The sequence below is a fragment of the Entelurus aequoreus genome, unplaced genomic scaffold (assembly GCF_033978785.1).
Source record: "Entelurus aequoreus isolate RoL-2023_Sb unplaced genomic scaffold, RoL_Eaeq_v1.1 HiC_scaffold_39, whole genome shotgun sequence".
Classification (NCBI taxonomy): Eukaryota; Metazoa; Chordata; class Actinopteri; order Syngnathiformes; family Syngnathidae; genus Entelurus; species Entelurus aequoreus.
Genome location: NW_026907971.1, coordinates 177,396 through 193,594, shown reverse-complemented (window position 1 = coordinate 193,594; position 16,199 = coordinate 177,396). Strand labels below are relative to the sequence as shown.

The 16,199-nt window shown below is 39.8% G+C and overlaps 1 protein-coding gene across 18 annotated transcripts in view; it reads right to left on the bottom strand.

Moving 5' to 3' along the window:
• Positions 1–16,199, bottom strand: part of LOC133645320 (uncharacterized) — a 391,642-nt gene that overhangs the window by 264,612 nt on the left and 110,831 nt on the right. For 3 of the 18 annotated variants that reach the window (XM_062040202.1, XM_062040208.1, XM_062040201.1), the window contains one exon: positions 6,717–7,222. The exons of 14 other annotated variants lie outside the window; for them this stretch is intronic. In XM_062040202.1, the coding sequence (XP_061896186.1) occupies positions 6,980–7,222 (243 nt within the window). In that variant the 3' untranslated portion in view covers positions 6,717–6,979. Of the gene's footprint in view, positions 1–5,753; positions 6,519–6,716; positions 7,223–16,199 lie in introns of those variants that run through there. One more of the 18 variants, XM_062040204.1, reaches the window with a different exon arrangement.

The following is a 16,199-nucleotide window of genomic DNA, read 5'->3' as shown; positions in this document are numbered from 1 at the left end:
AACTGCAATTAGTCAGACCAGGAGAGCTGATTGGTCAACACTCACAATGAATTAATTATCTATCTTTCTATTCCCGCCCATCCCAGCCAACTTTAGCCTCGGCAAGGAGGAGGAGCTAACCCCCGAGGTTACCTTTGACTTTTGGACTATAGACTATTTGTTATTATTATTACTCATACTTACCTTTTTAACTATAAGTTAATTAACCAGCTACCTACCACTTGACTTTACTCTGTGTGGGGGAGGTGATACACCCCCACATAACGCTACTCCCCTCCCTTGCTTGGACCTTGGACTGGGATTGAACCCACGAACCCTTTGTTGGGAGCTAGATGTTTAACCATTCAGCTATCCTCGGCCATACAATTGTCAGATTTCCGGGCCCCAATGACATATATAATTGAGAACTGTCTCAGTAAACTTTCATTTAAAAGACTAATTGCTCCGAGTGGATATTTAGTAGTTGTAGAGTGACCTGACTGGGATTGAACCCAGAACCCTTTGATTGTAAGCTAGCTGTTTAACCATACAGCCATCCTTGCTCTTTTTGTTGCCTGATTTCCGGGCCCCAATGACATATATAATTGAGAACTGTCTCAGTAAACTTTCATTTAAAAGATTAATTGCTCTGACTCAATATTTAGTAGTTGTAGAGTGACCAGACTGCGATTGAACCCAGAACCCTTTGATTGTAAGCTAGCTGTTTAACCATTCAGCCATTCTTGTTCTTATTATTACCAGATTCCCGGGCCCCAATGACATATATATTTGAGAACCTGTCTCACAAAATCACAATGATAGTGAAACAAAACACTAACTCCCTACTGGGATTTGAACCCAGTACCCCTTGCTTGGTGGCCAACAGTGTTAACCACTCAGCTATCCCAGGTCTTGCAGAGCTAGATTCCAGGCCCTAATGACAAATATAATCAAGGACCCGTCTTAGTGAACTACGATGGAGGTGAACCAAAACTTTGGAGCTTTGTTAAGTTACTGATCAAGCAAATAGTCAATCATGACATTGCTGGTTTTACTGCTGTTGGGCAGCACACACACACAGAGTACTTACAAGCAGACACAGTGTGTAGACAGAAAAGGGAGAATGGACGCATTTTGGTGTAAAAAGTAAAGATAAAGGTGAAGTTATAACACTGAAACACCCTCAGGAAGAGCTGCTTTAAGACATGGCTAACTAGCTCGCAGCTAACACACATCCACAGTGTTTCAGCTACTTCTAAATCACTAATCCTGGCCTCCATGGCGACAAATAAAGTAAGTTTTTTACAAGTAGCATTATCACTGGAGGATGAGGAATACCTAAACATGCTTCACTACACACCGTAGGAGGATACAATATCTCACCGCCATCACAATGTAAACAAACGCCATGGGTGGATCTACACCTGACATCTACTGTAATGATACCAAGTACAAGAGCGTATCTAGTCGATACTACTATGATTACATCGATATTTTTTATCGTCACAAAATCTTTTTTCCTTTTTTTTGTAAATGTATATTATGTTTATAAAGTCAGTAAATACGTCCCTGGACACATGAGGACTTTGAAAATGACCAATGTATGATCCTGTAACTACTTGGTATCAGATCGATACCTAAATGTGTGGTATCATCCAAAACTAATGTAAAGTATCAAAGAAGAGAAGAATAAGTGATTATTACATTTGAACAAAAGTGTAGATAGAAAATGTTGAAACAGAAAATAAGCAGATTTTAACAGCAAATGAACAAGTAGATTAATAATCAATTTGTTACAGTTTGTCCCTCATGTGTACAAAATAATAGGTAGATAAATGACACAATATGTTAATGCATACGTCAGCAGACTAATTAGGAGTCTTTGTTTGTTTACTTACTACTAAAAGACAATCAATCAATCAATCAATCAATGTTTATTTATATAGCCCTAAATCACAAGTGTCTCAAAGGGCTGTACAAGCCACAACGACATCCTCGGTACAGAGCCCACATACGGGCAAGGAAAAACTCACCCCAGTGGGACGTCGGTGAATGACTATGAGAAACCTTGGAGAGGACCGCATATGTGGGTAACCCCCCCCCTCTAGGGGAGACCGAAAGCAACGGATGTCGAGTGGGTCTGACATAACATTGTGAAAGTCCAGTCCACAGTGGATCCAACACATCAGCGGGAGTCCAGTCCACAGCGGGGCCAACAGGAAACCATCCCGAGCGGAGACGGGTCAGCAGCGCAGAGATGTCCCCAACCGATGCACAGGCTAGTGGTCCACCCGGGGTCCCGGCTCTGGACAGCCAGCATTTCATCCATGGCCACCGGACCTATGCGACTCCCCCTCGCAAGGGACAGGGGAGAAGAGGAGAGAAGAAAAGAAACGGCAGATCAACTGGTCTAAAAAAGGGGGGGTCTATTTAAAGGCTAGATTATACAAATGAGTTTTAAGATGGGACTTAAATGCTTCTACTGAGGTAGCATCTCTAACTGCTACCGGGAGGGCATTCCAGAGCACTGGAGCCCGAACAGAAAACGCCCTATAGCCCGCAGACTTTTTTTTGGCTCTGGGAATCACTAATAAGCCGGAGTTCTTTGAACGCAGATTTCTTGTCGGGACATATGGTACAATACAATCGGCGAGATAGGCTGGAGCTAAACCGTGTAATATTTTATACGTAAGTAGTAAAACCTTAAAGTCGCATCTTAAGTGCACAGGAAGCCAGTGCAAGTGAGCCAGTATAGGCGTAATATGATCAAACTTTCTTGTTTTTGTCAAAAGCCTTGCAGCCGCATCTTGTACCAACTGTAATCTTTTAATGCTAGACATAGGGAGGCCCGAAAATAATACGTTACAGTAATCGAGACGAGACGTAACGAACGCATGAATAATGATCTCAGCGTCGCTAGTGGACAAGATGGAACGAATTTTAGCGATATTACGGAGATGAAAGAAGGCCGTTTTAGTAACACTCTTAATGTGTGACTCAAACGAGAGAGTTGGGTCGAAGATAATACCCAGATTCTTTACCGAGTCTCCTTGTTTAATTGTTTGGTTGTCAAATGTTAAGGTGGTATTATTAAATAGATGTTGGTGTCTAGCAGGACCGATAATCAGCATTTCCGTTTTCTTAGCGTTGAGTTGCAAAAAGTTAGCGGACATCCATTGTTTAATTTCATTAAGACACGCCTCCAGCTGACTACAGTCCGGCGTGTTGGTCAGCTTTAGGGGCATGTAGAGTTGAGTGTCATCAGCATAACAGTGAAAGCTAACACCGTACTTGCGTATAATGTCACCTAGCGGCAGCATGTAAATACTAAAGAGTGCAGGGCCAAGAACCGAACCCTGGGGAACTCCGCACGTTACCTTGACATAGTCCGAGGTCACATTGTTATGGGAGACGCACTGCATCCTGTCAGTAAGATAAGAGTTAAACCAAGACAAGGCTAAGTCTGACATACCAATACGTGTTTTGATACGCTCTAATAAAATATTATGATCGACGGTATCGAAAGCGGCGCTAAGATCAAGAAGCAGCAACATAGATGACGCATCAGAATCCATCGTTAGCAATAGATCATTAGTCATTTTTGCGAGGGCTGTCTCCGTAGAGTGATTTGCCCTGAAACCGGATTGAAAAGGTTCACAGAGATTGTTAGTCACTAAGTGTTCATTTAGCTGCTGTGCAACAGTTTTTTCGAGAATTTTGGAAATAAACGGAAGGTGGGAGACCGGTCGGTAGTTTACCATGAGGTCAGGATCGAGGTTAGGTCTTTTGAGCAGAGGATGAATAACCGCTTTTTTGAATGCTAGGGGAACAGTGCCGGAGGAAAGTGATAAGTTTATAATATTTAACACTGATGGACCTAATAATACAAACAGTTCCTTGATAAGTTTCCCAGGAAGTGGGTCAAGTAAACATGTTGTTTGTTTTATCCCACTTACACGCTGTAATAATTCCTCTAATGTTATTTCATCAAAAATAGAGAGACTATTTTGGAGGGCAGTGTCAGTCGTATATACAGTCGTATTTGTGTTAATAGAACCCAGTTGTAGCTGGGATGCGTTGTCTTTAATCTCCTTTCTAATGAGTTCAATTTTCTTATTAAAGAAATTCATAAAATCATCTGCCGAGTGGGTGGAGCTACTGGGAGGAGTCCCTTGTTGGGTTAGCGATGCTACTGTACTAAACAGAAATTTAGGATCGTTTTTGTTGAGGCGGATGAGATTTGAGTAGTATTTAGCTTTAGCTAAGGTAAGCATGCGTTTATAAGTTATTAAACTATCACTCCATGCTTGATGGAAAACCTCAAGTTTAGTCGCGCGCCATTTGCGTTCCAGTTTTCTACATGATAATTTATGAGCTCTAATTTCTTCTGTAAACCATGGGGTGCGCCTTTTAGGGGCCCTTTTTTGCTTTAGCGGTGCTATACTATCAATAATTTCGCGCAAGGCATCGTCAAAGTTGTTAGTGAGTTTATCAATAGAGCCGACATAATTTGGGAATGGTGCTATTACCGAAGGCAGTAGGTCAGCAAGAGTCATCGTTGTGGCAGCATTAATGTTGCGGCCGCTATAGCAGTTATTATTATTATTAGCTTGTTGACAAAGGGTCAAAACTTCAAATTTTATAAGGTAATGATCGGACATTACTTTAGTATATGGAAGTATCATAACTTTGGAGGTGGTGACACCCCTGACAAGCACTAGATCTATTGTATTACCGTTGCGATGCGTGGGTTCATGTATTATTTGTGTAAGACCACAGCTATCAATTATGGTTTGGAGCGCCACGCACTGAGGGTCCGATGGGGTATTCATATGGATATTAAAGTCCCCCATTATGATTATATTGTCGGCGTGCGTCACTAGATCAGCAACGAACTCTGAGAATTCACTGATAAAGTCCGAATAGGGCCCAGGGGGGCGGTAGATAACAGCCAGGTCGAGAGGTAGCGGTGTGACGGACCTCATAGTAAGCACCTCAAACGATTTATATTTATTATTTAGGTTAGGGGTAAGGTTGAAATTTTCATTGTATATTAGTGCGACACCCCCTCCCCTTTTAAGAGGGCGGGCAACATGCGCATTCGTATAGTTAGGAGGAGATGCCTCATTGAGCGCAAAAAATTCGTCCGGTTTGAGCCAGGTTTCGCTAAGACCAATGACGTTAAGATTGTTGTCTCTAATGACCTCATTAACCAATAACGCCTTGGGAGACAATGATCTTATGTTTAAAAAGCCCATATTATAGGTATTGGGCTGTTTTGACGAGTTTTTGTTAAGATTATCCGTAGTGGCAATATTAACAATGTTGCGTTTATTATGCGTAGTGCACTTTAAATAGTTTCGACCATATCTAGGAATTGATATGACGGGAATTTTCCGATTGTTTGCTTGGTGCTGCAATAGACTGGACATATCATAATTTGCCACCTCAGTAGAATGCATGTCCACCTCTGACACAGACACAACAGAAAAAACATTATGTGAATTGTGTATTATTCTAAGAGAATTGCTATGCGTACATGGATTATCCAGCCTGGCGCTGGCTAGTTCTAGCTTAACTGACTCCTCACCCGGACTAACAGACATTGTAATTGCCTGTGACCGGGCTTGCTCTAGTGTAGTCAGTCAAGTGAGACTTAAATAGTAGTCTATGTTTCTAGACAGGATGATGGCGCCTTCCTGGTTAGGGTGAAGGCCGTCTCTCATCAGCAAGCCTGGTTTGCCCCAGAAAGAGGGCCAGTTATCAATAAACGTTAGTCCCTGCGTCCTACAGTAGCTAGCCAACCACTTGTTAAGCGAGACTAATCTGCTATATCTCTCATCATTGCCTCTCGCAGGCAGGGGGCCAGAGACAATTACTCGATGCCTGGACATCTTTCTGGCGAGATCACAAGTCCTGGCTATGTTTCTCTTTGTAATCTCTGACTGTCTCATTCTAGTGTCATTGGAGCCAACGTGTACAACTATATTCGCATAATTAGTGGTGCGATTAGCCTGTCGTACGTGTTTACTAGGCCTGTTGCGAGTTAGCTCCCTAAGATTAGCTTCAATGTCAGGTGCTCTGGCCCCGGGGATACACTTTATTGTGGCTGGTTTGCTAAGCTTTATGTTTCGGGTGATGGAGTCCCCTATAACTAAGGTGTGGTGCCCGGTAGACTGGGGTGTAGGACTAGCTAAAGAGCTAAATCTATTATGCGTCTCAACCGGTACACCGTAGCTTGTAGGCCGCTTAGGACTGCTACAAGCTGGGCTAGTTAGCTCGCTACAGCTAACGCTAGCAGATGTGTCCGCAACATCTAAAGTTACGACATTACTCTGCTCTAACTGGCGGACACGGCCCTCTAGCAGAGCCAACCTCTCCGTGAGTATGGTGCAAGACGCACAGGAAGCCATTACTCACAGTGTTTTCTGTCACCGAGTGAAGTTCCTGCTGTCCTCAGGGAAGTGGTCGCGGTCTGTAGGAGTAGCTTCTTACTGACCGGCGCTGCCTTTCTCCGCGCTAGCTTAGCAACTAGCTAGCTGAGGAAAGGGTGGTGGGACAGAGATCGGGTGATTTGCAAGTTAAATAGTACCACTAAAAATGTTTGAGAAGTGATAAAGAAAGCTGTAGAACAATTAAAAGCACACAGATAGAGCGCTACTTAGCTTTTTCGCAACAGCGAACAGACGGCGAGCAGTCACGCACGGTGAACCGGAACAAGTTGTCTAGTATGTTCACTTTTTTATTTGAGGACTAAATGACAATAATAAACATATGTTTCATGTACACTAAGATGTTTTGTTCAAATAAAGCTAATAATGCAATTTTTTGTGGTACCCTTTTTTTAGAAAAGTATCAAAATACATTTTGGTACCGGTACTGTTACGTAAGACGAAGGGGGAAGGAGACGGTACGACAGCAGGAGGTCTAGCTCAACGGGTTTTATTTGAGCTTGATGATTACGTAGGGTGTGTATGCTACTATGTGTGTGGATGCAGGGCTATGTGTAGAAGTTAACCAAATATAAGTTACCAGAGGTTATTGTAAGTGTGTGTTGGTTGTTGCAGCAAAGAAGTCCAGAGGGGCGAAGCAAAAGAGGTTCGTGATCCGAGCGAGGTCCGTGGGGGCAGGAGAGAGGCGTCCAGAAGTCCAGGTCCGAGTGCGGGGGTCGAGGAAGGCAGTCAGAGTCCAGGGGGAAGATCGGCAGGTGAGGCGCACGGCTCACTGCGGAGACACGGAGGTACTGTGGGAACAGGAGATGCCATTTTTAGGTTTTGTAGGGACTCCTGATGACGTTTTGAGACATCTCCTACAACTACAGCACTAGAATTGTGCTGCTGAAGCAAGTCCGTTTTTTTGAATTTTTACGACAGGGTCCCCCCTTACGACATTTTAGCAAAAAATGTTTCACGTAAAAAATGCATTTTCTTACATTTTCTTACATTTACGGGTTTAGTCGGGACTCCTGATGACGTTTTGAGACATCTCCTACAACTACAGCACCAGAATTGTGCTGCTGAAACAAGACCGTTTTTAAAAAAATTTTTTGTAAAAAAAAAGTTTTCCAAAAAAAAGCATTTTATGTCATTTTTAGGTTTTGTCGGGACTCCTGATGACGTTTTGAGACATCTCCTACAACTACAGCACCAGAATTGTGCTGCTGAAGCAAGTCTGTTTTTTGAATTTTTTTTTGTGAAAAAAAGTTTTCAAAAAAAAAGCATTTCATGCCATTTTTAGGTTTTGTAGGGACTCCTGATGACGTTTTGAGACATCTCCTACAACTACAGCACCAGAATTGCGCTGCTGAAGCAAGTCCGTTTTTTGGAATTTTTACGACAGGGTGAAGTGAATTGTGAAGTGAATTACATTTATATAGCGCTTTTTCTCAAGTGACTCAAAGCGCTTTACATTGTGAAACCCAATATCTAAGTTACATTTAAACCAGTGTGGGTGTCACTGGGAGCAGGTGGGTAAAGTGTCTTGCCCAAGGACACAACGGCAGTGACTAGGATGGCGGAAGCGGGAATTGAACCTGCAACCCTCAAGTTGCTGGCACGGCCACTCTACCAACCGAGCTATACCGCCCCCCATTTTATGCCATTTTTAGGTTTTGTCGGGACTCCTGATGACGTTTTAAGACATCTCCTACAACAACAGCACCAGAGTTGTGCTGCTGAAGCAAGTCCGTTTTTTGGAATTTTTACGACAGGGTCCCCCCTTACGACATTTTAGCAAAAAATGTTTTTCGTAAAATATGCATTTTCTTACATTTTCTTACATTTACGGGTTTAGTCGGGACTCCTGATGACGTTTTGAGACATCTCCTACAACTACAGCACCAAAATTGTGCTGCTGAAACAAGACCGTTTTTAAAAAAATTTTTTGTAAAAAAAAAGTTTTCCTAAAAAAAGCATTTTATGCCATTTTTAGGTTTTGTAGGGACTCCTGATGACGTTTTAAGACATCTCCTACAACTACAGCACCAGAATTGTGCTGCTGAAGCAAGTCGGTTTTTTTTATTTTTTTTACGACATTTTTCAAAATATTTTTTTTCCGTAAAATATGCATTTTCTTCTAATTTCTTCCATTTTCGGGTTTAGTCGGGACTCCTGATGACGTTTTGAGACATCTCCTACAACTACAGCAACAGAATTGTGCTGCTGAAGCAAGTCCGTTTTTGGAATTTTTACGACAGGGTCCCCCCTTACGACATTTTAGCAAAAAATGTTTTTCTTAAAAAAATGCATTTTCTTACATTTTCTTACATTTACGGGTTTAGTTGGGACTCCTGATGACGTTTTGAGACATCTCCTACAACTACAGCACCAGAATTGTGCTGCTGAAACAAGACCGTTTTTTAAATTTTTTTTTGTAAAAATTTTTTTTTCCCAAAAAAAGCATTTTATGCCATTTTTAGGTTTTGTAGGGACTCCTGATGACGTTTTAAGACATCTCCTACAACTACAGCACCAGAATTGTACTGCTGAAGCAAGTCCGTTTTTTGGCATTTTTACGACAGGGTCCCCCCTTACGACATTTTAGCAAAAAATGTTTTTCTTAAAAAATGCATTTTCTTACGTTTTCTTACATTTACGGGTTTAGTCGGGACTCCTGATGACGTTTTGAGACATCTCCTACAACTACAGCACCAGAATTGTGCTGCTCAAACAAGTCCGTTTTTGGAATTTTTTTTTGTAAAAAAAAAAGTTTTCCCAAAAAAAGCATTTTATGCCATTTTTAGGTTTTGTAGGGACTCCTGATGACGTTTTGAGACATCCCCTACAACTACAGCACCAGAATTGTGCTGCTGAAGCAAGTCCGTTTTTTGGAATTTTTACGACAGGGTCCCCCCTTACAACATTTTAGCAAAAAATGTTTTTCTTTAAAAAATGCATTTTCTTACATTTACGGGTTTAGTCGGGACTCCTGATGACGTTTTGAGACATCTCCTACAACTACAGCACCAGAATTGTGCTGCTGAAGCAAGTCCGTTTTTTTGAATTTTTTTTACGACATTTTGCAAAATATTTTTTTCCGTAAAATATGCATTTTCTTCTAATTTCTTCCATTTTCGGGTTTAGTCGGGACTCCTGATGACGTTTTGAGACATCTCCTACAACTACAGCACCAGAATTGTGCTGCTGAAGCAAGTCCATTTTTTGGAATTTTTACGACAGGGTCCCCCCTTACGACATTTTAGCAAAAAATGTTTTTCTTAAAAAATGCATTTTCTTACATTTTCTTACATTTACGGGTTTAGTCGGGACTCCTGATGACGTTTTGAGACATCTCCTACAACTACAGCACCAGAATTGTGCTGCTGAAGCAAGTCTGTTTTTTGAAATTTTTTTTGTAAAAAAAAAGTTTTCCCAAAAAAAGCATTTTATGCCATTTTTAGGTTTTGTAGGGACTCCTGATGACGTTTTGAGACATCTACTACAACTACAGCACCAGAATTGTACTGCTGAAGCAAGTCCGTTTTTTGGCATTTTTACGACAGGGTCCCCCCTTACGACATTTTAGCAAAAAAAATTTTTCTTAAAAAATGCATTTTCTTACATTTTCTTACATTTACGGGTTTAGTCGGGACTCCTGGTGACGTTTTGAGACATCTCCTACAACTACAGCACCAGAATTGTGCTGCTGAAGCAAGTCCGTTTTTTGGAAATTTTTTTTGTAAAAAAAAAGTTTTCCCAAAAAAAGCATTTTATGCCATTTTTAGGTTTTGTAGGGACTCCTGATGACGTTTTGAGACATCTCCTACAACTACAGCACCAGAATTGTACTGCTGAATCAAGTCCGTTTTTTGGCATTTTTACGACAGGCTCCCCCCTTACGACATTTTAGCAAAAAATGTTTTTCGTAAAAAATGCATTTTCATACATTTTCTTACATTTATGGGTTTAGTCGGGACTCCTGATGACGTTTTGAGACATCTCCTACAACTACAGCACCAGAATTGTGCTGCTGAAGCAAGTCCGTTTTTTTGGAATTTTTTTTTGTAAAAAAAAAGTTTTCCCAAAAAAAGCATTTTATGCCATTTTTAGGTTTTGTAGGGACTCCTGATGACGTTTTAAGACATCTCCTACAACTACAGCACCAGAATTGTACTGCTGAAGCAAGTCCGTTTTTTGGCATTTTTTTTTATGACAGGGTCCCCCCTTACGACATTTTAGCAAAAAATGTTTTTCTTAAAAAATGCATTTTCTTCCATTTACGGGTTTAGTCGGGACTCCTGATGACGTTTTGAGACATCTCCTACAACTACAGCACCAGAATTGTGCTGCTGAAGCAAGTCCGTTTTTTTGAATTTTTTTTACGACATTTTGCAAAATATTTTTTTTACGACATTTTGCAAAATATTTTTTTTCCGTAAAATATGCATTTTCTTCTAATTTCTTCCATTTTCGGGTTTAGTCGGGACTCCTGATGACGTTTTGAGACATCTCCTACAACTACAGCACCAGAATTGTGCTGCTGAAGCAAGTCCGTTTTTTGGAATTTTTACGACAGGGTCCCCCCTTACGACATTTTAGCAAAAAATGTTTTTCTTAAAAAATGCATTTTCTTACATTTTCTTACATTTACGGGTTTAGTCGGGACTCCTGATGACGTTTTGAGACATCTCCTACAACTACAGCACCAGAATTGTGCTGCTCAAACAAGTCCGTTTTTTGAATTTTTTTTTGTAAACATTTTTTTTTCCCAAAAAAAGCATTTTATGCCATTTTTAGGTTTTGTAGGGACTCCTGATGACGTTTTAAGACATCTCCTACAACTACAGCACCAGAATTGTACTGCTGAAGCAAGTCCGTTTTTTGGCATTTTTACGACAGGGTCCCCCCTTACGACATTTTAGCAAAAAATGTTTTTCTTAAAAAATGCATTTTCTTACGTTTTCTTACATTTACGGGTTTAGTCGGGACTCCTGATGACGTTTTGAGACATCTCCTACAACTACAGCACCAGAATTGTGCTGCTGAAGCAAGTCCGTTTTTTGGCATTTTTTTATGACAGGGTCCCCCCTTACAACATTTTAGCAAAAAATGTTTTTCGTAAAAAATGCATTTTCTTACATTTTCTTACATTTACGGGTTTAGTCGGGACTCCTGATGACGTTTTGAGACATCTCCTACAACTACAGCACCAGAATTGTGCTGCTGAAGCAAGTCTGTTTTTTGAAATTTTTTTTGTAAAAAAAAAGTTTTCCCAAAAAAAGCATTTTATGCCATTTTTAGGTTTTGTAGGGACTCCTGATGACGTTTTGAGACATCTCCTACAACTACAGCACCAGAATTGTACTGCTGAAGCAAGTCCGTTTTTTGGCATTTTTACGACAGGGTCCCCCCTTACGACATTTTAGCAAAAAATGTTTTTCGTAAAAAATGCATTTTCATACATTTTCTTACATTTACGGGTTTAGTCGGGACTCCTGATGACGTTTTGAGACATCTCCTACAACTACAGCACCAGAATTGTGCTGCTGAAGCGAGTCCGTTTTTTTGGAATTTTTTTTTGTAAAAAAAAAGTTTTCCCAAAAAAAGCATTTTATGCCATTTTTAGGTTTTGTAGGGACTCCTGATGACGTTTTGAGACATCTCCTACAACTACAGCACCAGAATTGTGCTGCTGAAGGAAGTCCGTTTTTTGAAATTTTACGACAGGGTCCCCCCTTACGACATTTTAGCAAAAAATGTTTTTCTTAAAAAATGCATTTTCTTACATTTTCTTACATTTACGGGTTTAGTCGGGACTCCTGATGACGTTTTGAGACATCTCCTACAACTACAGCACCAGAATTGTGCTGCTCAAACAAGTCCGTTTTTTGAATTTTTTTTTGTAAAAAAAAAGTTTTCCCAAAAAAAGCATTTTATGCCATTTTTAGGTTTTGTAGGGACTCCTGATGACGTTTTAAGACATCTCCTACAACTACAGCACCAGAATTGTACTGCTGAAGCAAGTCCGTTTTTTGGCATTTTTTTATGACAGGGTCCCCCCTTACGACATTTTAGCAAAAAATGTTTTTCTTAAAAAATGCATTTTCTTACATTTACGGGTTTAGTCGGGACTCCTGATGACGTTTTGAGACATCTCCTACAACTACAGCACCAGAATTGTGCTGCTGAAGCAAGTCCGTTTTTTTAAATTTTTTTTACGACATTTTGCAAAATATTTTTTTTACGACATTTTGCAAAATATTTTTTTGCCGTAAAATATGCATTTTCTTCTAATTTCTTCCATTTTCGGGTTTAGTCGGGACTCCTGATGACGTTTTGAGACATCTCCTACAACTACAGCACCAGAATTGTGCTGCTGAAGCAAGTCCGTTTTTTGGAATTTTTACGACAGGGTCCCCCCTTACGACATTTTAGCAAAAAATGTTTTTCGTAAAAAATGCATTTTCTTACATTTTCTCACATTTACGGGTTTAGTCGGGACTCCTGAGGACGTTTTCAGACATCTCCTACAACTACAGCACCAGAATTGTGCTGCTGAAGCAAGTCTGTTTTTTGACTTTTTTTTTGTTAAAAAAAAGTTTTCCCAAAAAAAGCATTTTATGCCATTTTTAGGTTTTGTAGGGACTCCTGATGACGTTTTGAGACATCTCCTACAACTACAGCACCAGAATTGTACTGCTGAAGCAAGTCCGTTTTTTGGCATTTTTACGACAGGGTCCCCCCTTACGACATTTTAGCAAAAAATGTTTTTCTTAAAAAATGCATTTTCTTACATTTTCTTACATTTACGGGTTTAGTCGGGACTCCTGATGACGTTTCGAGACATCTCCTACAACTACAGCACCAGAATTGTGCTGCTGAAGCAAGTCCGTTTTTTGGAATTTTTTTTTGTAAAAAAAAAGTTTTCCCAAAAAAAGCATTTTATGCCATTTTTAGGTTTTGTAGGGACTCCTGATGACGTTTTGAGACATCTCCTACAACTACAGCACCAGAATTGTACTGCTGAAGCAAGTCCGTTTTTTGGCATTTATACGACAGGGTCCCCCCTTACGACATTTTAGCAAAAAATGTTTTTCGTAAAAAATGCATTTTCTTATATTTTCTTACATTTACGGGTTTAGTCGGGACTCCTGATGACGTTTTGAGACATCTCCTACAACTACAGCACCAGAATTGTGCTGCTGAAGCAAGTCCGTTTTTTGGAATTTTTTTTTGTAAAAAAAAAGTTTTCCCAAAAAAAGCATTTTATGCCATTTTTAGGTTTTGTAGGGACTCCTGATGACGTTTTGAGACATCTCCTACAACTACAGCACCAGAATTGTACTGCTGAAGCAAGTCCGTTTTTTGGCATTTTTACGACAGGGTCCCCCCTTACGACATTTTAGCAAAAAATGTTTTTCGTAAAAAATGCATTTTCTTATATTTTCTTACATTTACGGGTTTAGTCGGGACTCCTGATGACGTTTTGAGACATCTCCTACAACTACAGCACCAGAATTGTGCTGCTGAAGCAAGTCTGTTTTTTGAATTTTTTTTGTAAAAAAAAAGTTTTCCCAAAAAAAGCATTTTATGCCATTTTTAGGTTTTGTAGGGACTCCTGATGACGTTTTGAGACATCTCCTACAACTACAGCACCAGAATTGTACTGCTGAAGCAAGTCAGTTTTTTGGCATTTTTACGACAGGGTCCCCCCTTACGACATTTTAGCAAAAAATGTTTTTCTTAAAAAATGCATTTTCTTACATTTTCTTACATTTACGGGTTTAGTCGGGACTCCTGATGACGTTTTGAGACATCTCCTACAACTTCAGCACCAGAATTGTGCTGCTGAAGCAAGTCAGTTTTTTGGAATTTTTACGACAGGGTCCCCCCTTACGACATTTTAGCAAAAAATGTTTTTCGTAAAAAATGCATTTTCTTACATTTTCTTACATTTACGGGTTTAGTCGGGACTCCTGATGACGTTTTGAGACATCTCCTACAACTACAGCACCAGAATTGTGCTGCTGAAGCAAGTCTGTTTTTTGAAATTTTTTTTGTTAAAAAAAAGTTTTCCCAAAAAAAGCATTTTATGCCATTTTTAGGTTTTGTAGGGACTCCTGATGACGTTTTGAGACATCTCCTACAACTACAGCACCAGAATTGTACTGCTGAAGCAAGTCCGTTTTTTGGAATTTTTACGACAGGGTCCCCCCTTACGACATTTTAGCAAAAAATGTTTTTCGTAAAAAATGCATTTTCTTACATTTACGGGTTTAGTCGGGACTCCTGATGACGTTTTGAGACATCTCCTACAACTACAGCACCAGAATTGTGCTGCTGAAGCAAGTCAGTTTTTTGGAATTTTTACGACAGGGTCCCCCCTTACGACATTTTAGCAAAAAATGTTTTTCGTAAAAAATGCATTTTCTTACATTTTCTCACATTTACGGGTTTAGTCGGGACTCCTGATGACGTTTTGAGACATCTCCTACAACTACAGCACCAGAATTGTGCTGCTGAAGCAAGTCTGTTTTTTTAATTTTTTTTTGTTAAAAAAAAGTTTTCCCAAAAAAAGCATTTTATGCCATTTTTAGGTTTTGTAGGGACTCCTGATGACGTTTTGAGACATCTCCTACAACTACAGCACCAGAATTGTACTGCTGAAGCAAGTCCGTTTTTTGGCATTTTTACGACAGGGTCCCCCCTTACGACATTTTAGCAAAAAATGTTTTTCGTAAAAAATGCATTTTCTTACATTTACGGGTTAAGTCGGGACTCCTGATGACGTTTTGAGACATCTCCTACAACTACAGCACCAGAATTGTGCTGCTCAAACAAGTCCGTTTTTGGAATTTTTTTTGTAAAAAAAAAGTTTTCCCAAAAAAAGCATTTTATGCCATTTTTAGGTTTTGTAGGGACTCCTGATGACGTTTTGAGACATCTCCTACAACTACAGCACCCGAATTGTACTGCTGAAGCAAGTCCGTTTTTTGGCATTTTTACGACAGGGTCCCCCCTTACGACATTTTAGCAAAAAATGTTTTTCGTAAAAAATGCATTTTCTTACATTTACGGGTTTAGTCGGGACTCCTGATGACGTTTTGAGACATCTCCTACAACTACAGCACCAGAATTGTGCTGCTGAAGCAAGTCTGTTTTTTGAATTTTTTTTTGTAAAAAAAAAGTTTTCCCAAAAAAAGCATTTTATGCCATTTTTAGGTTTTGTAGGGACTCCTGATGACGTTTTGAGACATCTCCTACAACTACAGCACCAGAATTGTACTGCTGAAGCAAGTCAGTTTTTTGGCCTTTTTTACGACAGGGTCCCCCCTTACGACATTTTAGCAAAAAATGTTTTTCTTAAAAAATGCATTTTCTTACATTTTCTTACATTTACGGGTTTAGTCGGGACTCTTGATGACGTTTTGAGACATCTCCTACAACTACAGCACCAGAATTGTGCTGCTGAAGCAAGTCCGTTTTTTTGGAATTTTTTTTTGTAAAAAAAAAGTTTTCCCAAAAAAAGCATTTCATGCCATTTTTAGGTTTTGTAGGGACTCCTGATGACGTTTTGAGACATCCCCTACAACTACAGCACCAGAATTGTGCTGCTCAAACAAGTCCGTTTTTGGAATTTTTTTTGTAAAAAAAAAGTTTTCCCAAAAAAGCATTTTATGCCATTTTTAGGTTTTGTAGGGACTCCTGATGACGTTTTAAGACATCTCCTACAACTACAGCACCAGAATTGTACTGCTGAAGCAAGTCCGTTTTTTGGCATTT